At 38.4% G+C, this 20,750-nt stretch overlaps 1 protein-coding gene across 4 annotated transcripts in view; it reads left to right on the top strand.

Moving 5' to 3' along the window:
* The window catches only part of LEF1 (lymphoid enhancer-binding factor 1), a 120,893-nt gene continuing 100,143 nt past the window's right edge, over positions 1 to 20,750 (top strand). For 3 of the 4 annotated variants that reach the window (XM_011989813.1, XM_011989814.1, XM_011989812.1), the window contains exons 1-3: positions 1 to 389; positions 2,814 to 2,880; positions 4,274 to 4,407. In XM_011989813.1, coding sequence (XP_011845203.1) covers positions 177 to 389; positions 2,814 to 2,880; positions 4,274 to 4,407 — 414 coding nt within the window. In that variant the 5' untranslated portion in view covers positions 1 to 176. Of the gene's footprint in view, positions 390 to 640; positions 1,682 to 2,813; positions 2,881 to 4,273; positions 4,408 to 20,750 lie in introns of those variants that run through there. The other variant, XM_011989815.1, reaches the window with a different exon arrangement.

Below are 20,750 nucleotides of genomic sequence, written 5' to 3'. Positions count from 1 at the left end.
CTGCTCCGGCTGCCGGCCGGCGGCCCCGCGCTCACCCGTCCCGCTTCCGCCTGCTGTCCTCCTGCACGAACCCTTCCAACTCTCCTTTCCTCCCCCATCCTTGAGTTACCCCTCTGTCTTTCCTGCTGTTGCCGCGGGTGCTCCCACAGCGGAGCGGAGATTACAGAGCCGCCGGGATGCCCCAACTCTCCGGAGGAGGTGGCGGCGGCGGGGGGGACCCGGAACTCTGCGCCACTGACGAGATGATCCCCTTCAAGGACGAGGGCGATCCTCAGAAGGAAAAGATCTTCGCCGAGATCAGTCACCCTGAAGAGGAAGGCGATTTAGCTGACATCAAGTCCTCCTTGGTGAACGAGTCTGAAATCATCCCAGCCAGCAACGGACACGAGGTGAGCGGGCCGCTGCCCCAGTTCCGAGAGGCGTGGCGGGTCCCTGGGAAACGCAGAGAGGGAGGAAGGGAGGGAAGGCGCCCGGCCGCCCGGCCGAGGGTCCCGAGTAGATCCCTCGTTCGTTTTGGGGTGTGTGCGTAGCTGGGGCCCCGGTCCGCATTGCGTGTGTGTGTGTGTGTGTGTGTGTGTGTGTGTGTGTGTGTAGAATGGGAGGTAGAGGGGCAGGGAAACTTATTCCAATTGGATCAGTTTAGGGGGTTCGGTGGCTGAACGGTTGGTTCGTGGGCAGGAAAACGTGCCCTTAACCCACAATGTTTCGTCTTCGGTCTTTTTGTTGGGCTGAGGAGTGCCAGGCTTTAAAGCGAGTATGGCTGAATAACGCTACTGAGAAATTCTTCTGTGGGACGGAAAACAAAGTGCACCCGCTATCTTTTGGTAGATGTCTCTGCAAAAGTGCGTTAAACCACCAGAGGCTTAGGTGGAGACGAGCAGAGCCACAGGCAGGAGGAAGGGGAGGCGGGCGTGGGCTGGGGCAGGCGGGGCCGTCCCTACCACCGCCAAGACCGGCCGCAGGGAGCCGGCCGGCCTAGGGGGCGCGCGCCCGGGCTGCGGGGGCGGTGCGGGGTTCAGTCCCTGCGGCCCCAGAGCCTGGGCTGGCAGCTGGGAGCTGTGGGTGCGCCGAGCCGAGCCACCCCAAGCTGTACCGCCCCCAACTCTAGTTTTCTCCAACCGCCATCACTTGGAAACAAACCCACAACTTTTATTTGGGGTTTGGGACCGGATCAGGCCTTAAATCTATGTAAAAGAAAGGCGGAGAAGTGGCGGAAGCCGGGCACTAGTCCGGCAGGGCGGAAGGCGCTTTATCGGGTCTTCTGGTCCGCTGCGGGCAATAGAGCTGGTAACCTGAGTAGAGTAAATAAGAGACACGTGGGTGCTGGCTGGAGAAAGCGCGGAGCGGGGCCGCGCTGGAGGGCTGTTTGAAGCCTAGTCCAGAGCTGGTAGGGGGCGGATGGACCCTGATACCCGACACTCCACTGGTCACCCTTGTTCCACAACTGGGAAACCTTTCTCTGGAGGAAATCCGGTAGAAAAGTCCTGACACCCGAATGATTTAACCAACGCCTTTTCCCTCCAAAGAAACTTGAAGGATATACCTTTTTTTTTTTTCCCTTAAATGGCATCTTTCTACCCCCAAAAAGAAAGTGTGTGGTTTTGAGGGCGGGGACATTTTGGGTTTTAAACAGCGCGTTTAAGAACATCTCAGATCTGCCTTCTCTATCCCAATGGCAGAGGTGAGTACGCATTTTGAAAGGCTGGGGGCCTGCGTTCAGAGAACAGAAGGGTGTTCTTTACCCGTTGAATCCAGTTTGAGCGGGATGGGGGCGGGAGTAGGGTGCACCTAACCCCGCGTAAAAGATTTGTGACTATTGTGTGTGCTAGGAAAAGGAGGTCAAAGGGAGGACACACGTCCCGAGAACCAAACAACATCCAAAACACAGGCTTTTTGCCAAACTCTCCTATTTGTAGAGCAGCCTCTTTCTCTACCCATTTTGCTAGTCCTGCCTTAGTCCGTAGATAATTTTGCCACCCACTTCATATTCTCCCCACTTTTCTGGTCTGGGTGAAGGACCCTGCGTTCGAATCCGAGCACTCGGGTGTTAAAGCGTTACTCTTTGCTGGGTGTTAAGTGGGCATGAGGCCTGAGGGTGAAGGAGTAATACCACTGATTTGCACGTGGTTGAGTCTGTCTGGGTGGATGGTGATTACCAGAACTGATATCAACTGGGCTACTTTTTAGATGTCTATAACCTGACTCTCTAATTTTCCTCCCTTTAACCACAGAATCGTTCTACTTTTGTAAGCCTGCGCTCAGCCAGCCATAGTAGGTTATAAGCTCGAGTGGAGCTTCTACTGAAACTGCGCTCAGGGCAGTTGCCTTAAGAACTCATCTGAGTGGTTGGCTTGTTTATGTTTAAATGTCATTTTCAGTTGCAAAATGATATTTCAGCCTTCTTTTAATCAGATCTGATTGAGGTGAACAGTGGTTGAAGAGGCTATCAAAACCATCAACCCCATTAACTCCTACTCCTTTAATAGTAGGCATCCAGGGAGCCTTGATATGGTTTAATAAACAGCAGTCAGAACAGCATGTGGATCATTCCCAAATTTAACTGTATTTTTATTGGTGTTATTATTTATATGTTTTTGGTCTCGGGTGGATAATAATCACTCAAAAATACATGTTGACAAGAAAAAGATTTTGCAGTACTAAACACTAACTTATGTCTGTCTCTCAGAGTAATAAAACAGAGTTGCCCCTAAACCTCTTCCTTTGAATTACCAGTGCACACACAATTGTATCATTATTGTCACAAACTCTAAGGTGATTTTCTTTCTTTTGGGTGTGGGGATTCATGATGTTAGGTGGCCAGACAAGCACAAACCTCTCAGGAGCCCTACCACGACAAGGCCAGAGAACACCCCGATGACGGTAAGACACCCATTCTACTTCTTCTGACTTTAGCAGATAAGGTGTGCAATTTGTATAAATAGGTGTGTTTTGTTATTTTTGAATTCAAGAAACTGGGACTAGGTCACACTATGCCCACTATTTTAATAAAATGGTAAAGAAAACGCAGGAAACTTACAGCTTACCTCTAATGTATGTTACGTAATTTAAAAAGTGTTTTTGAATGAGTTAGGGACCTTTGGATTTCAGGTGGGTTCCAGATTCTTTGGGGAAGAGGGAATGTCTATAATGAGTTTTTCTCTTCCTCATCTTACTTTAAGTTCTAATTAGCTTAGATCTTTAGTATTTTTAATATATCATTAAGAAGAATGACAGTAGATATTGATTTATTTTCCAACCAGAATAGTTTTGAGTGGATTTTCACTTGCAAAATTACTGTTTCTTGTTCCTTATTACAGTGAAAAGGCGGTCAGTAAATGAGCAGAGCAGAATCTAACTTGTAAAAACATAAAACTTATAATTAGGAATGTGCATATCAGAGATGATACACTTTCTCCGTATTTCTGATTCTTACTAAAAACTTTAAAATTACATACATATGTATTTAGACTTAAGGAGAATTCCTTGTGACTTTAAAAGAATGAAGTCACCTTAGGGTTTCCTTGTCAGCCTGTCTGTTCTCCATTAATTACTTAACAGTTGGCCTAACTGAAATGAAGTGTTTTTACATACAATATGTTAACCAGGAGCAGGGAAGAGAGTTATATATTAGGCTTCTTCCTCAGCTACAAAATAGTTACACAGATTAACAAGAAGAAATATACATATTGAACAGAAATTTTTTGGCAAAATGATCTAAGTGTAGCACGTGAAATTAAACTTCCCAGAGTTAATCCTTTATAAATTTGGATAGTTGCCTATATACTAGATAACAACTCTTGCAGTAGAATCTAGAATTTTTCTGGAAATCTACAAGCACAGGTAGAATTTTTGAGTTTGTCTGCAAGGCAAAACATAACTTCACGTGTATAAATCTGTATGTGTGTGTAGCTAGATGGCCTAATATATTTATATTACAGTTTTAGATTTGTGTGTGTTCTGTATTTTTTAGTCCAGTTTGTTAGTGTTAGAACAAATTAAGTTAGATGGATAACACTTAGTTTTGTAAAAACATCAGTTAATAGTGGAAGAACTGTTTGAACCACATGTTTTTAAAACATCTGGTTTGCTGCTAAACTATTTAAGAGAATAAATACTGTCAATCTAAAATAGAGCATAATAATCCAGTTACAGTATTTTGTAAACAAATCTTTTATATAAGGTCTGATTTATCTTAGAACGATTAGATTTTGAGATGAAAAATACAGTAATATAAAAGGAAAGTCATCATTGATTGTTCTTTGGATCCTCCCAGGAAAGCATCCAGATGGAGGCCTCTACAACAAGGGACCCTCCTACTCGAGTTATTCCGGGTACATAATGATGCCAAATATGAATAACGACCCATACATGTCAAATGGATCTCTTTCTCCACCCATCCCGAGAACAGTAAGTAACATGCTGATGTTGCAAATTATGTTCAGAAGTGCAAATTGATTCGTATTTTGGCAGAATGTTTATTTTTCCAAACTCATTGGAAATGCTTTCATTATATATAACTAGTCATTGCTAAATAAGAGGTGTTGTGAGGAATGGCCACCTTAAAATAGTGCTACCTTTGATGTCTTGCCTTTGGAATTTTAGCTTTTGGCTTATTGATTAAAATAAATATGTAACAGATCGTAAGTTATAAAATCAAGTGAAGTTACATCAACAAATCCATGATTTTGTGAGTATTGTACTCTCTATGGTGATAAGAGGAAAAAGAAACTGATTTATTTTTTCAGCTAAATAAGGACTGTATAGCTTTTAATGCCCACAAGCTTTTTAGAACCTGAACTACTTTAGCTCATTTGGAGCTGAATGTTTGTTATGTTACTTTGGCTTTTAAAACAGTGTCTTATTTTGTTGTATCAGTCAATGTTTCCTTAGGATTGGTTTGGTGAGGATGAGTTATTTTTGCTTTATTGTCAATTGTAGAGAAAGCATCACTCAAAGATAACCCTAATGAAAGTTGTTCCTTTCTTTTAATCTTGTGGTTTAGTTAACTTTTAAAATTCTAAAAATGCAGTGGTATTATAACTGCATTATGCAAATGCATAACATTATAAAGAATTTCGGGTTTATTTGATGACATTTCTCTTAGGAAGTGGAAACCTCATTTAAGTGAGAAAACACCTAACTGGTAACTTGTGTAGTATGTAGATGTAAAATGTGCTGGTGATGGAGTTCTCTCTTAGAATTAGCCCACCGGTGGTGGTGATGGATTTTTTACTGACCCATCAATATATTTACCTTCTCTCCAGCCCCACTCTCCCTTTACCACGTAACCCCCAATGAAAAACACATGTGTGTGGGTCTCGGGGATTAGGGTTCCAGTCTCACTGACAGCCCTGGAGGTCAAATCTAGGATTGTAAAATGGAACCTATAGTGTTTGACTTATTTGCCCAGTGTTTCTACCAACTGAAAAAAATCAGTCACAAACATCTGGGAAGAGTAACGTTGTTAATACCTTAGTGAACAAAATCTGGGAGTGAGAAGATTCACCAAAGTAGCAGAGAATAGTGGTTCAAAATCAACAGTTATCAACAAGAGTATTTGTGGTTATCATTACATGTAATCTTCAATTGTTGAAATGATACTTATATCAAATATGATCACTTTGAGCACTGTGATTTAGATGTTACTGTAATTATTTTCCAATAAAGTTCAAAAGGATATTTGATCTCTCAGCTAGGGAATAAGATTTTTCTAATTTTTATATAGTAGTTAAAGTGGAGATCTTGGAGTTCTAATCTTGAGGGAGATCTTGTGATGGTTGCTATAAGAAATAGGTATTTCATATTTTAAGGCTTTTCAAGTATTTAATGATAAAGATATCTGTGTAATGAGGATGAATCTCCTACCTTAAAAGGAATTTTAAAAAGTGAAAATAGTTTAATATTTAGAGACCCCTCAAATAAATGCTTGAGTTTTAAAAGTTGTAGGAGACTTTAAATTTTTGAACAAAACATGCAAATATATAGATATCTCTTTAATATTTGGGAAGGTTTTTTGTTATTTTTTGGAGGGGGTGGAGAAGGGAAGGAGAATATGTTTTAGATAAGGAATAATTGAAGATGCCTGTTAAATCATTTTGAGAATAACAAATAATCTTGCCAAATCAAAGTACAGTGTTGGTGACAATAGAAAATAGCCACCAAAACAGCCTTATGTTTTTCAGCTGTGCGTATACAGCATTTGTGGAATTTATTTCTTAAAAAGATCAGCTACTTCTCCACTTCTCCTTTCAAAATGGTAATTTTTAAAAATCAGTATAATGAAAATGTATTGGTATTTATAAATAATCCCTAAGAATGTTGAAAATTAAGCTGGTCTTCCTCTTTATGCCAGCATTCTGTCTTCTGTTTCCACAGTCTTTTCTCCCAATCTACCAGTATACTAGTCATTTTGAAATTTTGATAGAAAATATCTTTTGATGGAAGGTATTTATTGTTAGTATATGTATTAAAATTTTGAGGTCAGTGAATCAAACAGTCATTCATTGTTTAGGAAAGATTTGTGGCCAGAATAAATGTTGGTCTGGGTAGAGTGTAAGAAAGGGGTGTGGTCAGGAAACAGTTACCCTGTTATCTGTTGCTTAGCTTTATTCTGTTGCATATTAGGATGTATTTATTTTAGGCATGTTTTCTTGAGATACTCTGCAGTTTGCACAATTCCAGAAGCTTTTCAGCTGTAACCACAAGACTATGTAAATTTTTTTTTTTTAGGGTGCAACCGAAGTGAGTTACAATCTTTGGTTTTTAATACCTAACAGCTGTTTTTAATGTTTCTGAGATCAAAAACACTAACCGGAAGACAGCCGCTCTTCTTCACCCCTAACCACACTTCTGCCTTCTTGCTGTTTAACTCTGTCCTTAGCAGGGCTGAGTGTTTCTGTCACTAACATCCACAATGATAGATTTACATCTAGGGTGTCAGGAGCATGGTGACCATTTGTGTTTGGGCTTAGGATGGGAGCATCCCCTTGGCATCCTGCTACTTGAATTTGCATTACAAACAATTGCTTGTTTACTGCATCTGCTTCCCAAAAGTGTTAGGACTGAAAAAACACCTGGGGTGGGGGAGGGACCTGACCACTCCTTCCCTAAATAGTCTTCTGCTTGTATGTAACTGCAGATAATCCAGAGGATACCAGCTATGGCCACCTGGCATGCAGAGAAATGTTTCTGCTGGAATCTAATTATAAAAAGTGCATATGCTTTTGCTTATTTTTTAGACAAACGCTAATGTATGTATGCTCGAACAGATTTTACCTGTGACTAATATACAGTATTATCTGTTCAGGAGAACCACTTTAACCTACTCAGCTTTTTTTCTTCTCAAGGGGAATTTTAATTGGCAAATTACATCCTTCTAGAACTGGAATCCTTAGGGGTATGAATGTGTCTATACCAGAAGTCTTATGAATGGGTCTCTCACAGAGTTTTAAATAAGAATTTTTCGTTCAGATAAATTGAGTCTAAGAAGAAAGCACCTATCATGACATATTTGGTGTCAGCGTGAGTTCTTAGGGCACAGTAAACCTTGGCTTGAGTTGATCTTCTTCACAGAGAGTGAAGAGAAGATGCAGAAGCCTGTTGTTAAATATTTTAGAGCCAGGACCCTGGAGAGTTTATTAAAAGCATACTCCCAAACCTTTCTTTCTCTGAACTTTATTTATGAAAATTCCTGTAGGCCAATGGTAAAGTATTAAAAGAAGAAAATCGTTCTTTACATCCCTAGTTTGACTCTGGCAGTTGTGTGCCTGAACACCGTGTGAATGGTGAGCTTGGCTAGCTTTAATGTAGTGAAAGTTCCCGCTCGCCTAATGCACTGTGGTTATTCATCTTAGGTGTCAATCTTCCATTTGTCCCGCATGCAACCCAAATGTTTAACACCTCAGAAAAGAAACATCTCATTTCTCTTCAGATGCTTGGGGAGGGAAAAGCAACACAGTGCAGGAAGCTGCAGCAAACGTTGCAGCTCAGTCACACCAAACCACAATAACACCTGGTCAGTGTAGCGCTGCGAACTTCATTGTTTTTGGTTCTTTGTGATCTTTCTAAGAGTCAATTTTTAGATGAGAAAGGAAAGATAGGGGTGTTCTCATTTCAGCTATCTTTTAAAATGTTTATTTGTTTATTTTTTTTTAAGTAGAAATTGCTATGAAAATGTTCCATGAGTTCTTTTCTAATTACCTTGTATAACTTAGTTCTGTTGTGACTTTTACCTTAAGCGAATCAACACTTTGGTTTCTATTAAACAGAATTATACGTATTATAACTTGTCTTACCCTCCATATTTGTACTTGCTTATAAACAGCTAAAATCTGATTTTGTCATTGTTCACATCTGGAATTAAGGAACTAAGTTGGGCTTGTCTAATCAGTAAGCTTCTGAATATACTACTGTATGTGACATTGTTGGATACCTTTGAAAATAATCACGTAAATAATATTCAAGGATAGACGGAGACTAAGGCTTATATCTCATGCAAGATTATTAAGGTAGAGTATCTTTTCACTTTATTGCAAGAAGCTATTGCGTTTGACTTACCTATAATTTTCACTTTTCTATTTTAAGTTGTACACTTTTTGAGTTTTCCCCTTCAAGTGTAGAATAAGTTTTAGAAAGTGTATTATTCTAACTCAAATGTATATATACATGTCAGGAGAATGTGTGGGAAAATTCCTCAGAACCCCCAAAGTTTCCTGTTTGATCCCTCCTTAACTGCATTGCTACAGTTTGGGACAGGATCATAGTCAGAATAATTGGGAGCTCTTGCCATTCCCCCATCAAATACCTTATGGCCAGTTTGCTTATTTAAGTGTCCCAGGGAGCCATACTACATGTAACCCTTGCAGAGCTAATATTGCATTTACATACTTGGTCCTTACTCAGATAGTGTTTTTGAAATGACCCTAGTAGTTTCTTCTTCATTCATAAAGACATGAGAACAACTCAAAAGATAGTCTGGAAAAAAAAAAAGACCACACACTGAAAAAGAGACCATTGGGCCAATGTGCAAAAATCTTGCTTTTGAAGTGTTTTTTCCACCCCCATGCAGGTCTTAAATTTGCTCTCATCAACCTCATTGTTTTGATCGAGTCTTTCCTGTGGTCCGAGACTCTTAGGTGATTTAACAGAACAGAGATAGGGTCTCACAAATGGCACCCTCCGGACTTGAATTTGTGGACTCACAAGTACTTGCTATAATACCAATTTTGTAGCGGCTGAGGTTTTTTTTTTTTTTTTTTTTTTTTTAAACGTTCTTTAGGCAGAACCATTTTGGGTTTATGTGACTGAATTTTTTTTGAACAATCAAATCACTTCATTTTTGACTCCTTTTGTTCCTCATTTATGTATCATAGACATGATTGGAATTTTATAAAGCTTATTTCCTTTTGATTTTGGTAAAAGACTTGGAATTTAAAGAGAAAACATGCTAGCACTGTCTGTGGCAAGCAGAAAAACATGTATGTTTTATTCCCAGGTAAAAGTAGAGCTCAGCATGATGTAGGTGCTGCTGTCCTGGGACTAAAGGTCTCTCTGTCTCTCTCTTTTTTTTTTTTTTTTAAGGGAATGTTCATTTAAAACTTGTCTTCTTTAAAGCTGTTGCTTAAGTGATTGTGCTGAGCTGAGCCAGTCTGTAGGAAGCTAATACTGTAGTAATCAAGAGACTTAATACTGCTCTGTGCTATCCTCTCATGTCCTTACTTATTTAGAAAAGGCAGCCATTGGATTTTATTCAGACAATTTTAAAAGTTATACTTTAGGTTCATCATTACTTTTTACATATTATGATCTTGAAGTCCCTGCCTAGGAACTGTAGACTCTGCTATAAACTCTTTTAGGGATATAAATGATCCAGTCTCTCAAGAGAAGCTGAAAGCCTTAAAATGTCCTAGAGTACAACAACAAAGACTGAGGGTGGAGGTGGGGGGAATTGGGAGTTAAACTGTACCCAAGTGAAGAGTGGGGAGTTGTGCATAGGACTGGACAGGGAGCAGGAAGCATTGCTAACTCAGAAATTCTGATAATCTAGCTGGGACTATTTGCAGACTGTTAGCAGCGGCTGTGTAGAGGATTATAAAGTCTCTGTAAAAGAGTGCATTTGTATACAATACCCACTCTAGCTAAACCTGTAAACCTGCTGAAATTATCCACTTGTAAGATCACTTACAAAGTTCAATGAGCAATGGTACTCACATGCCATCAATCTGTATAGGGAAAATTGTAAGGGCAGTGCAGAGCAAACAAGAGTTTTGCTGCCAACCCCATTTTTCCATTTATAGGAGAAATAGGACTAGCAGACAGGTTGCATCACAGAATGTCTAGAAATATAGTTTATTTTTGCGGCTAACTAGGGACAAGTAGAATCTTTAAAAAGCTGGATTTCTTGACTGTTGTATCTACCTATGCCCACACGGAATCCTATGTGGAACTTGATGACAGTTTTGCAGGTGAAATTTTGATCTTCATCATAGTAATTTATAGTCATTGTTATGTTCACTTGTAAAAAGTTGCCTATTGCTAGAGGCAGGTGGATCACCTGAGGTCAGGAGTTTGAGACCAGCCTGACCAACATGGTGAAACGCCATCTCTACTAAAAAATACAAAAATTAGCTGGACTTGGTGGCGGGCGCCAAGCTACTCAGGAGGCTGAGGCAGGATAATCTCTTGAACCCAGGAGGCTGAGAGAGAGAGAATGAAGAGGTAGATAGAAGGTAGGCTCTCTAAAAATGAGAGTGGTTCTAGGGTATATTTAATTTTCTTTTATTATTATTGTCAGCTTCTGAATGAAACAGTAACCAGAGCAAAATTTTAAAATTTGACCTACTAAGATATATTTCTTTTATTTGTATAAGTTTATGGAGTACAAGTGTAATTTTGTTACATACATAGATTGCATAGTGGTGAAGTCAGAGCTTTTATAGAATCCATCATCCAAATAGCATACATTGTATCCATTAAGAAATTTCTCATCATCCACCCCTCTCCTACCCCCTCACCCTTCCCAGTCTCTACTGTCTATCGTTTGACACTCTATGTCCACATTATTTAGCTCACACTTATAAGCAATAACGTGATATTTGCATTTTAACTTAGATATTTTTATAAATTTTTTGAATCCTGGAAAACCTTACAATAAAAATTGTAAAAAATATTGATGGTAGTTAATGACCTAGTGATCAGTTGCCATCATAAAGTAACTGGGGGCCAATCATCAGCAGTCCTCCAGTTTAAACTCAGGGACTGCTGATGAATTATGATAGTTACAGTCAGCCTAGCACAGAGTAGAAACCTCAGTAAATTTGCTGAGTTAATGAAGAATGTAGAAGAAATTTTGCATGTGTGTTTTCTGGATATTTCCAAATGATCTGTCTTTATGAAACCAAATGCTATGTGAAAAGTAAAACTTGAAAGTGTTTACTAAGTAATCCTTAGTATTTGATTATTTTACTTTTTCTCTTATTTTTTGCATCGGTGAATAAAACAACATTAGACCAGTGTTTTTAATGAGGAAGTCAAAACTACTCCATATGGAATATTGAGTTTCCAGGTAACTCCTGAAAACAGCTGGGTGAGTGCACTACTGGAATAAAGAAAGAAGGGACTAGACCCTCATATGAGGATTTATCTTAGGAAGTACTTATCTCTCAGTTAGATCCTAGAAACCTAATTGAAGAAATGGAGATGGTAGAAATGCTTTTTTCAGAAGGATTCTTGAGATGGAAACACAGTACTAGTAAAAGGAAAACCATCTTCAAGTATGTTTCAGAATCATGTGGTTAATGCTTTTCAATTCATTTTTATTGATAGAAGGGACTTTTTTTTCAGTAACACGAGGTATTTTCAGGTATTAAAAAGTTCTGTCCTTTTCAAATACACATGGCAACCTCAGTGCTGACTATTCTAGGCCATTGTGTGTTGTAAATTGATTCTATCGTTTTGCAATGTGGTGAACAAAATTTTTGAGCCTTAATTAGAGAGAGAGAGGTAGGCAGTGCCCTATGAAGGCTAAACATAGAGGAGGAAAGGACTAGGCTAGATGTTAAAAGACCTGAGATCTAATGTCAGGTCTCCATCATCTGAAAACTTTGGGGAGGTAAAATGGCATATTAATATCTGGCTTGTCTACCTGATCTGGTTGACAAGAAGTTCAGATGGCACAAAGCCTGCAAAAGCGCTGTTTTCTAGCTGTGGCCGCAGAGCAGGAGTCTAAGATGGTGTAAGTCAGTGCCTTGGGCCCCACCTGGTGGGATTTCTGCAGCCATAAGAAGTGCTTGACTCTACCCGGGAAACTCCAGAGAAAGGGAAGAAACTTTCAGTTCCTCTTGTGCCATCATGCTGACTTAGAGTTTGGATACTGGGTGACAAACCTTTAGAAAATGTTTGCATAAATAAAAATTCAGGGGAATGTCATTGTATTTTTCCAGATCTGGTTTTCCTGTCTTGGGCTCACTTTCCTTGTGATTGTTAGGAGAGCAGCAGATTTTCCTCTTTAGCACCGTAATCCACCATGAAAGGGAATGAGACGTATGAGGGAACAGATTTCTAAGTTTCAGGTTAGCCGAAAGTCTCATATCCTTCTAATATTTGATATGAAATTGCCAGATAACTCTTAACTACTTGAATGGAGTTGAATTGAGGTAAGAATATGTTTTTGGTTAGGAGATTTTTTTCCCCTTAATCCTGTAGGAACTGGGTTTTTTCTCTCCACTGCAAAAATTATAGAGAGAGGATATCCAGGAGCCATATGAAGGACAACGGGCAAGTAATTTTTTTTTTTTTGCCCTTCGAATTTCCTTCTGGCTTAAAGTTTTCTAGCTTTCTTGTCACCAAAAAGGATCAGGTCCAAAGGGATATGTTGGCTGGCCAGCAAGGAGAAATCAGTGTTTTTCTAGCCTCCTGGGAAATTCCAGCTTCTTTCCTTTCAGGACTTTTCTTTTTTTTTCAGTAAAATCCCATGAATGTTAAATATTTATATATTGGATGCAGCTTTCTTTGTATGGGATTCCTCAATTTTGAACACTATAAATGGTACCTGAAAATAATTATGGTCGTATCATCTTGGTATACTAGTTAAAATGACCTGGATCAAGGGAAAAAGGTGCTGAAGTCTTATCTCAAATATATTAGACTTTGTTTTGGCATCTTAAAGTCTGTAACAAAACCAAAAGTACTGAAGTAAATAATATTTACTGTTTATTACAGTTGGGCTGACCAGTCAGCTATCTGGCAGTGTTAGGAAAGTAATCATTGCTTGAATTTTTTTTTTCTTATTTGTATTCATACATTAGAATTTTAAGTTAACACTCAAGTTTGTTTTTTTTTCCTTGAAAGAGAGAAGGACTGATTTTTTTTCCTTTTTTTTTTTTGCTACTACCTTGTGCTACGTACTCTCCAAGCCACCTTACAGGGTTGTCATATTTAATTTAATCCTAATGTGAAAACTGGGGTGAGTGTTACACTTCTGGTGTTAAAGACAAGGAATCCATCCTCAGGAACAGCAGTAACCTGCCCCAATTTAATACACTTCCTTAAGGTCTAAAGACTTGTTTGTTTTCATTAAAAATAGCCATATTTACCTTTAAGAATACAAAGTACTTATTAAATTCATCATGATATTGATTGAAATTGAAAGAGGAGCAATTGTTAATAATTTTCTTGAAAATTTCAAAAATGCTTAACCATTTTTATTAAAATAAAAAGAAATTTAAAAAGCAATACATGTTCACTAGAAAAATTAGAAAACTCAAATAAGCAAAAATAATACCAAATATTAAATTCCCAGGATCCCATTGTTAAAGATGATCACTTTTTCTGTGTGGCCTTTTAGACTTCTTTCTATGCACACGTATAAATGTAGGTAAACAAACGCAAATACTTGTTATATATTCATGGTGAAAGGAACATAATATATCATTTTGCAACTTTTTCCCCACCAACATATTATGTATATCTTTTTCTATTAATAAATACTCTTCTGTAACATCATTTTTAATAGATTGCCTAATTTATTTAACCAGTATTTTATTGGTAGGCATTCAGATTGTATCACCTTTTTCCCCACCTTACGCAGTACTGTGATGAAATGCATATATTCTAACTAAAACGTTGCACAAATTCTGAATTGTTTCTTTGGAACAAATTGCCAGAATTGCAGTCAAAGGCAATGTACCTTTTTAGGTAGGAGTTACCTGCATTGCAATTTAACCTTAAAAACATGTTTTTTAAGTCAATATATAAAAATATGTACTTGTTTACATTCAACTTTGGTTGTGGTGTTTTGAGGCTAATTTTCATTCCTCTTCAAATCAAGAATTAGTCCAGCAAAATCACACAGAGGGAAAGTATAATATCAGCTTTATTATTAATAAGGCCAGACAATATCAGGCAGTATAATACGAACTCTATTATCAATAAGGCTAGATTGGAGAATGTGACTTGAACTGTGATACAAACCGTGGACTTCCTTTGGTTTTCCTAAATTGAACCCAACACCAAGCCACATGCCTCTTCCGCAGAGACAGGGTGCTCACATCCTGTAGAACTGGAGACCAGACCAAACCCATGTTTGGGCAAGCTGGCCCGACAGAGAGAACAAAGGGTCAGTCTGTCCTTGCTCAGTTCCTTCTTCTAGGCTGCCAAAGAGATGAGTGTCCTTCCTTGTAGAGAGTGCATGAGGTGCTGGGGAGGGAAAAGGGCTACAGCCACTGCTGAGAGGGCAGCAGTTCCTACTTTAGTGGCCAACCTAGGGAGGAAGGGAAAAGGGTGAGGTGATGGTCTCTATAGTCATGACTTGCAGTCAGTGAGACTAGCGTCCAACCAAGATAATGGTAAAATAAATGAGTAAATAAATGAGAGCAGCAGCAAAGCACTGCTGTTGGAGTCCATATACCTAGATGCCACCACTCTGCTACTGACTAGATGTGTGTTCACACGCTTTGACCCTTGGTCTCCTCATCTGGCATTGGTGGTGGTATGGCTGGAAGGTGGCCAGTGGCCTCTGAATTACAGGTGTTTCTGTTAGAAAGGCAGATTACTGGCCCCCTCTGCAAATGTCCTGAATCACACACTACAGGCAGGTCATGTAGATGCACTTTTAACAAACTCCATTGATTGTTCCATAAAATAAGTTTTGGAAAAACACTGGCACAGTAGATGCTCAGTAATTTAACTGAGGTTCAGATAATGTAAATTACTTTCCAGAGGTCTCACACCCAGACAGCAGTGGAGCTGGGACTCTAAGTGTGGCCCTTTGGCCCCAAGCTCACTTTCTCTTCACTCAACCATGTCAGGCCCTAATTGAGACCACTGGCACTCTTCACTTCTAGTCAGACCTCGTGAGGTTTTCTCCCTGAGTGCCTTGCCCCACTGGCTAAATCACATTCTGGGGCATTATTTTTGAAAGCTTTCCACACCGTGGAACCATCTCCCTTTCAAGTCTTACCTCCTCCCCACTCTACTTTGCAGCTTACGATTCAGCTACACTCCCAGACCTGCGTCCTAAACCCTTTTCCAAAACGCTGCCTTTGGATTCTTATAGCTTGCTCTCACTGAAATGCCCTGTTCTCTATTCCCTGCCAGCAGGGTCTTGTCAATCCTTAAAGGTCTGGGGTAAGTGCTGCCTCCTCAGTGAAGTTCTTCCAGATCCCACCGTCAGTCAAGACTGACTACTATCTCTTTGGGGTCCTCATAAGTCCTCCCTCCTCAGAGCTCTGTAGCCATGTTTTCCAATAGCTTTTTGTCTTTGTGTTTGTATTTCTCATTGATTATTAGTTTCCTTAGGATAGGGAGCATGTCTTATTCATCTTTGTTGCCCAGAACCTGTTATGTTACTTGCCACAGAGCAGGTTACTCACCAGATGTTTGTGGAACAAACAGAACAGAAATTTTAAAACTTCAAGAATGTAAGGCAGCAACACCAGATATCAATCCATATTTCAATGGAATCTCTTAAACATATATACATTTGTATGGAATTGCAAAGCCAAAATGGAGCTTAGAAATTACTTGACCATTTCGTATAGAATCAATGAACTAGACGTTAATTAGTTATTAGTTTTGAGTACTTAGTACATGCCAGGAACTGTTCTAAACCCCTTCTATGCATTAGCCCATTTAATCCTCAGAGTAACTCAGTGCGATCTCTAATATCCCTGTGTTATAGTTGAGGGAACTGAAGTATAGAGAAGGTTGAGAAATGGCATGCAGGGCATAGAGAAGGGTAAGGACGACTATAAACAGGTCAAGAAGTAGAAGATCAGATAATTTACTCTGATTGCACGACTGGTAAGTAGTGGTACCAGATAGAGGCTCAAGTCTTCACTCTCACAGTAGGGCACTTTCTGTAACTTCAGTTTCTTATTACCATTTCTGCCACTAGCATGCAGAAGATGCTAGATGATTATTGAATCAGTGAGTTTCCCATAGGTAAGATGGAAATGATTCTTAGTTGGGTTTTGTGAGAATAAAATTAGAAATTGTACATTTCTTTAACATAGTTTGGGTAGTAATAGCTATTATGGTGCTAGTGGAGAACACAAGAGTTCAAAGGTGACCGGTTAGATGTAGAGGAGGGAAGGAGTTGTGTAAAAGATGATGAGTGTTCTAGCCTGATGGTGAGAGGACAGTATTAATGGAAATAATGAATTTGGAAAGAGAAGCCAGTTTGCAGACAGGCATTCATGAGTTTAGCTTAGAAAGCATTTTTTCGGTTTTATGCTAAGAAAACAAAATTGACCAAGATCTGGAACCAAACCATTTTACATTATGGGCATCTTTTTGGTCCATACTTTATTTGATGTAAGTCAACAGTGCCTCACAAAATCACTTCACTTACCTGTGAAGCTTCCTGGACCTTGACCAGAAACCTCCATGTGATTATGAGAAATAGGTATTTTGTCCAAGGGTGAAGAGAGTACTTGTATTAATAATATACTAGCATGTAATATTTAATGATGTACTTTACATGCATTTTTTTCTTATTAAATCTTTACTATAACACTATGAAGTGAACGCTACTAATATGTCTATGTTTCCAGTGAAGAAACTGAGGCACAGAGAAGTTACTTGAATGTCCATAGTCCCAACCAGAGTTTAATAAGTGGTAGAGAATTTGGATTCAAAGTCAGGTATTTTGATTCAGGACCTGGGGCCCAATTCATAAATTAGTTCATCTCTCGAAGAGTTGAGAGTAATCTTTAGTCAATAAACTACTTTGAGGATTAAAGGTATCTGTTATACTTTTATTAAATAATGTAAATGGCTTAAATAAAAGGTTCTAAGAATACTTGGAAATTGTCTTCTGGTTCATTCAACACATAACCATGTGATTGCTCAATGTATTCTTGAAAATTCCCAGAAAAATATTGCTTCCTGGGGTATATCAGACATATTTTGATAAGTGTCTGATTTTTATGGGAATCTCTATTGCTCACTTCTAGAGGCCCAGTGTCCCCAAGTCTTAAGGACTAAATAGATTAATCAAATAGCTGTATGACCAAAGGTTTCATGATTCTTACAATCTTTTTGGCAAATGATGTTGCCTCCTTATTACATAAGAACTGAGCATTTACAGGCAAAAATCTGCCAAAGAGCATTCTTTGCACAACAAGCAATTAAAATGTGGTATGTGCTTCATTTTTAGGAGCAGTTAGTGGTGATTTTTGTGGTATCAAGATGTTAGTTTAAATAAGAGAAATTAGTTTAGGATTAACTGGAACTGCGATCATTCCTGAGAAGTTGCAACAGTGAGTTTCCTTTAAAAAGTGAAGAAACTTTTCTTACTAAGGAGACATTAGGAACAGTCTTTTCTTTTTCTCAAAAGGAAATGTCTTTTTTTTGGTTGTTTGTTTAACAGTAATATATAAAAACGGGGGAAAACCCATGAAAGAACAGAAAAAATAAACAAAAAGTACCTATATTTCTGTCATTCTGATATAATGGTTTCATTTTGATGAATTGTTTCATTTCAGACATTCTTTTTGTATCTATACCTGTAATACAAATGTTTTTATAAATGAGCTTATAAGATTATTATTCTATTGTAATCTTTTGTCGTTAAAAATGTATTACGCGTGCTCATCTTTTTATGTGAATGTAGGTCTGTGTCATCGGTTGTAATGGCTGGATAGTATCCAGCCATTTTATATATATGTATATATGTGTGTATATATACGCATGCATCTATATATACACATAATAGATATATACACTTTAATTTATTGGATTTATTCTCAGTTATGGATGTTAAAGTTTTTTCGTTGTTATTTTAAATACTACTACAATGAAACCATGTTAAAAGTATATTTATAATCTATTTGTTTATGTTACTTGCTGGTTCATAGCTTTCTTGATTTAAGATAACTTTTTACATATTAAGCATGTAAACAGTTTTGACAAACTATTCATGAAATAATGGTTCAGAACTATTTTACACCAACATCATGTATCTGTTTCGTTACTCCTGCACAGTTAAGATCTGCTTGCAAGTTAATATGTCAAGAACTCGCGGCTTAATATAAGAAAATTCATAGCAACCCAGTGCTATCTCTGATATCCCTGCAGCATTAGTTTGGTTCATAATTTATACTTAATTTCAGGAGTGAAGATGCTAATACAGCTCTTTTGACCGTCATAGGATGGTGCAATAACCAGAAAGCATATCTTATTCCAGCTCACTAATTAGAAGATACATGTTGTTTTAGGAGTTTCTGAACTAATCCTAAAGTTTAAGGATAAACAAGTTTCCTGGTAGAATGAAGATAAATACTGAAGAATGTTTTCAGGAATGATTTGTCATTCGTTCCATAAATATTCATTGAAGATACTTATTTTGACAGTCAGTGTGCTGAGCCCCATTGTGAATACATGATGATAAAAGCAAAATCACCACCCTCAAGAAGCTTACAGATTAGTGAGGGAGAGACACTTGTGCAAACATCCACAGCTGAACAGAGTGAGGCAGGCATGACATCAGTACTACAACCCAGGGATACAGGTGTGGGCAGAGCCTAGCCCGCTCACCCTGGAATGTTGCAGCCTAGTAGAGCAGTTCCAGAGGACTGTCTTTATATGTGCGATTCATTCTTTACCTGCTTTCAGTTCCATGTGGCCCATTTGAAGCATGATGGGGAATATTTGGTTTACTTGTTTAAAAAGGGCTGTGTAGACAACTCTGGGCTGGGCCAGGAAAGTTGCTTGATAAATTTTTTTTAATTATTATTAAAAGAGCATTCATGTTAAGTAACCTAAGACTATTTAAGAATAGAACTCACAAACTCAGAACTATTTATAGAGCATTTGAAATGAACAAGTTTATAAACATTGCTGCCAAGTTAACTGATGGTTGGTAAGAGTGGAGGCCAGGACTTAGACCCTCTTCTGTTTTATGCTGTTGGTACTGTGTCACTGTTTCATTAGTACCACCACCAGAAACCTTTACCTTGTGTAAGGCACTTGCTTTGTGTACTATTTAACCACATTTTAAATTGTTGTTGTTAAATTTGACTACAATTTGAATTGGGCAAACAGAATATTATGAAGGTAGATAAGTTTTCATAGTTATGTATGTCATGTAGTGGCTGAGAACACATGCTCTGCATCTTAAGTGCCTGAGCCCAAATCCAGGATTAGCCACTTACTATAGGTGGGAAAGTTGTTTTACTTTTTTGTTTCTGTTTCTTTACTCATACGTACTTTGAAAAAATTTCTGGCATCCTAAAAGTAAGTTGGAAAGAGTAGGAAATGAGTGTTTCAAAAATATTACTTAGTTCCCACATATAGGAAATACTTGGTCAGAATTCATTGCAGGGAATCACTATACTGCTAGGAATAAGGTGCCAACATAGGACTGTGAATTGCAGGCTTGAGGATATTAGATCCCATTTAGTGAATAATGTGAAGTCAACAAAAAGTTATGTAATACAGGATTATATGTACTAGATTTTATGAGGGCTTCTTATGTATCTATAGAGGAAAATGCAGATTACATTTTTCAAAAAGAAATATTTCCTCCTAAGATGGCTGGGTATCAGGAAAAAAACAGAGGCCTCTGTGTAGTGGTGAGAGAAATGTGACATTTAAGCTACAAATGAAAAAATGGTTCATAATTCAGGGATATCTGAGATATTTGTTTTTGTTCTTATTTGTTATTTTAATAGTTCTTGAGTTAATTCAATAATGTCTATGCAAATTTGAAAATATTTTGGCTACCTGAGAAAAACCTTTTAAAGACTTTTTTTTTTAAGACTTCTATTGTTGCTAATCTCGTGGTAGAGGAAAAATTACTGACATAGAGTTAGGCAAGTGATTGACTAGCCATTTATCCCTGAACAAACTAGTCCCTAACTTCTTCAAGCCTGTTTCCTTTTCTCCCTCCCTCCTGGATCTCTCTCTGTAATCCAGGCTGGAGTGCAATGGTGTAATCATAGCTACTGCACCCTCAACCTCCTGGGCTCAAGTGCTCCTCCTACTTCCCAAAGATTCAGGTATGAGCCACCGCACCCCACTGAGCCTGTTTTCTTATCTGAAGTTCTAACGAAGGACTGTTGTATAGACTAAGGGAAACATAGTCGTATCACTGTGCTTCCCTTGCTTAAAAGCTCCTGGACTTCTTATGGTACCAGACTTTAGAGCTCAGTCAAAGAAGACACACTTGCATTTCTCTTGAGTTGTTTTGTCAATACAGGTTGAGTAACCCTAATCCAAAATCTTAAGTGCTTCAAAATCTGAAACTCTTT

The sequence above is a fragment of the Mandrillus leucophaeus genome, unplaced genomic scaffold, assembly GCF_000951045.1.
Source record: "Mandrillus leucophaeus isolate KB7577 unplaced genomic scaffold, Mleu.le_1.0 Scaffold364, whole genome shotgun sequence".
In the NCBI taxonomy this organism is placed as follows: domain Eukaryota; kingdom Metazoa; phylum Chordata; class Mammalia; order Primates; family Cercopithecidae; genus Mandrillus; species Mandrillus leucophaeus.
Note: the sequence above shows the minus strand (reverse complement) of the source record. Positions and strands in the feature narration are given on the sequence as shown.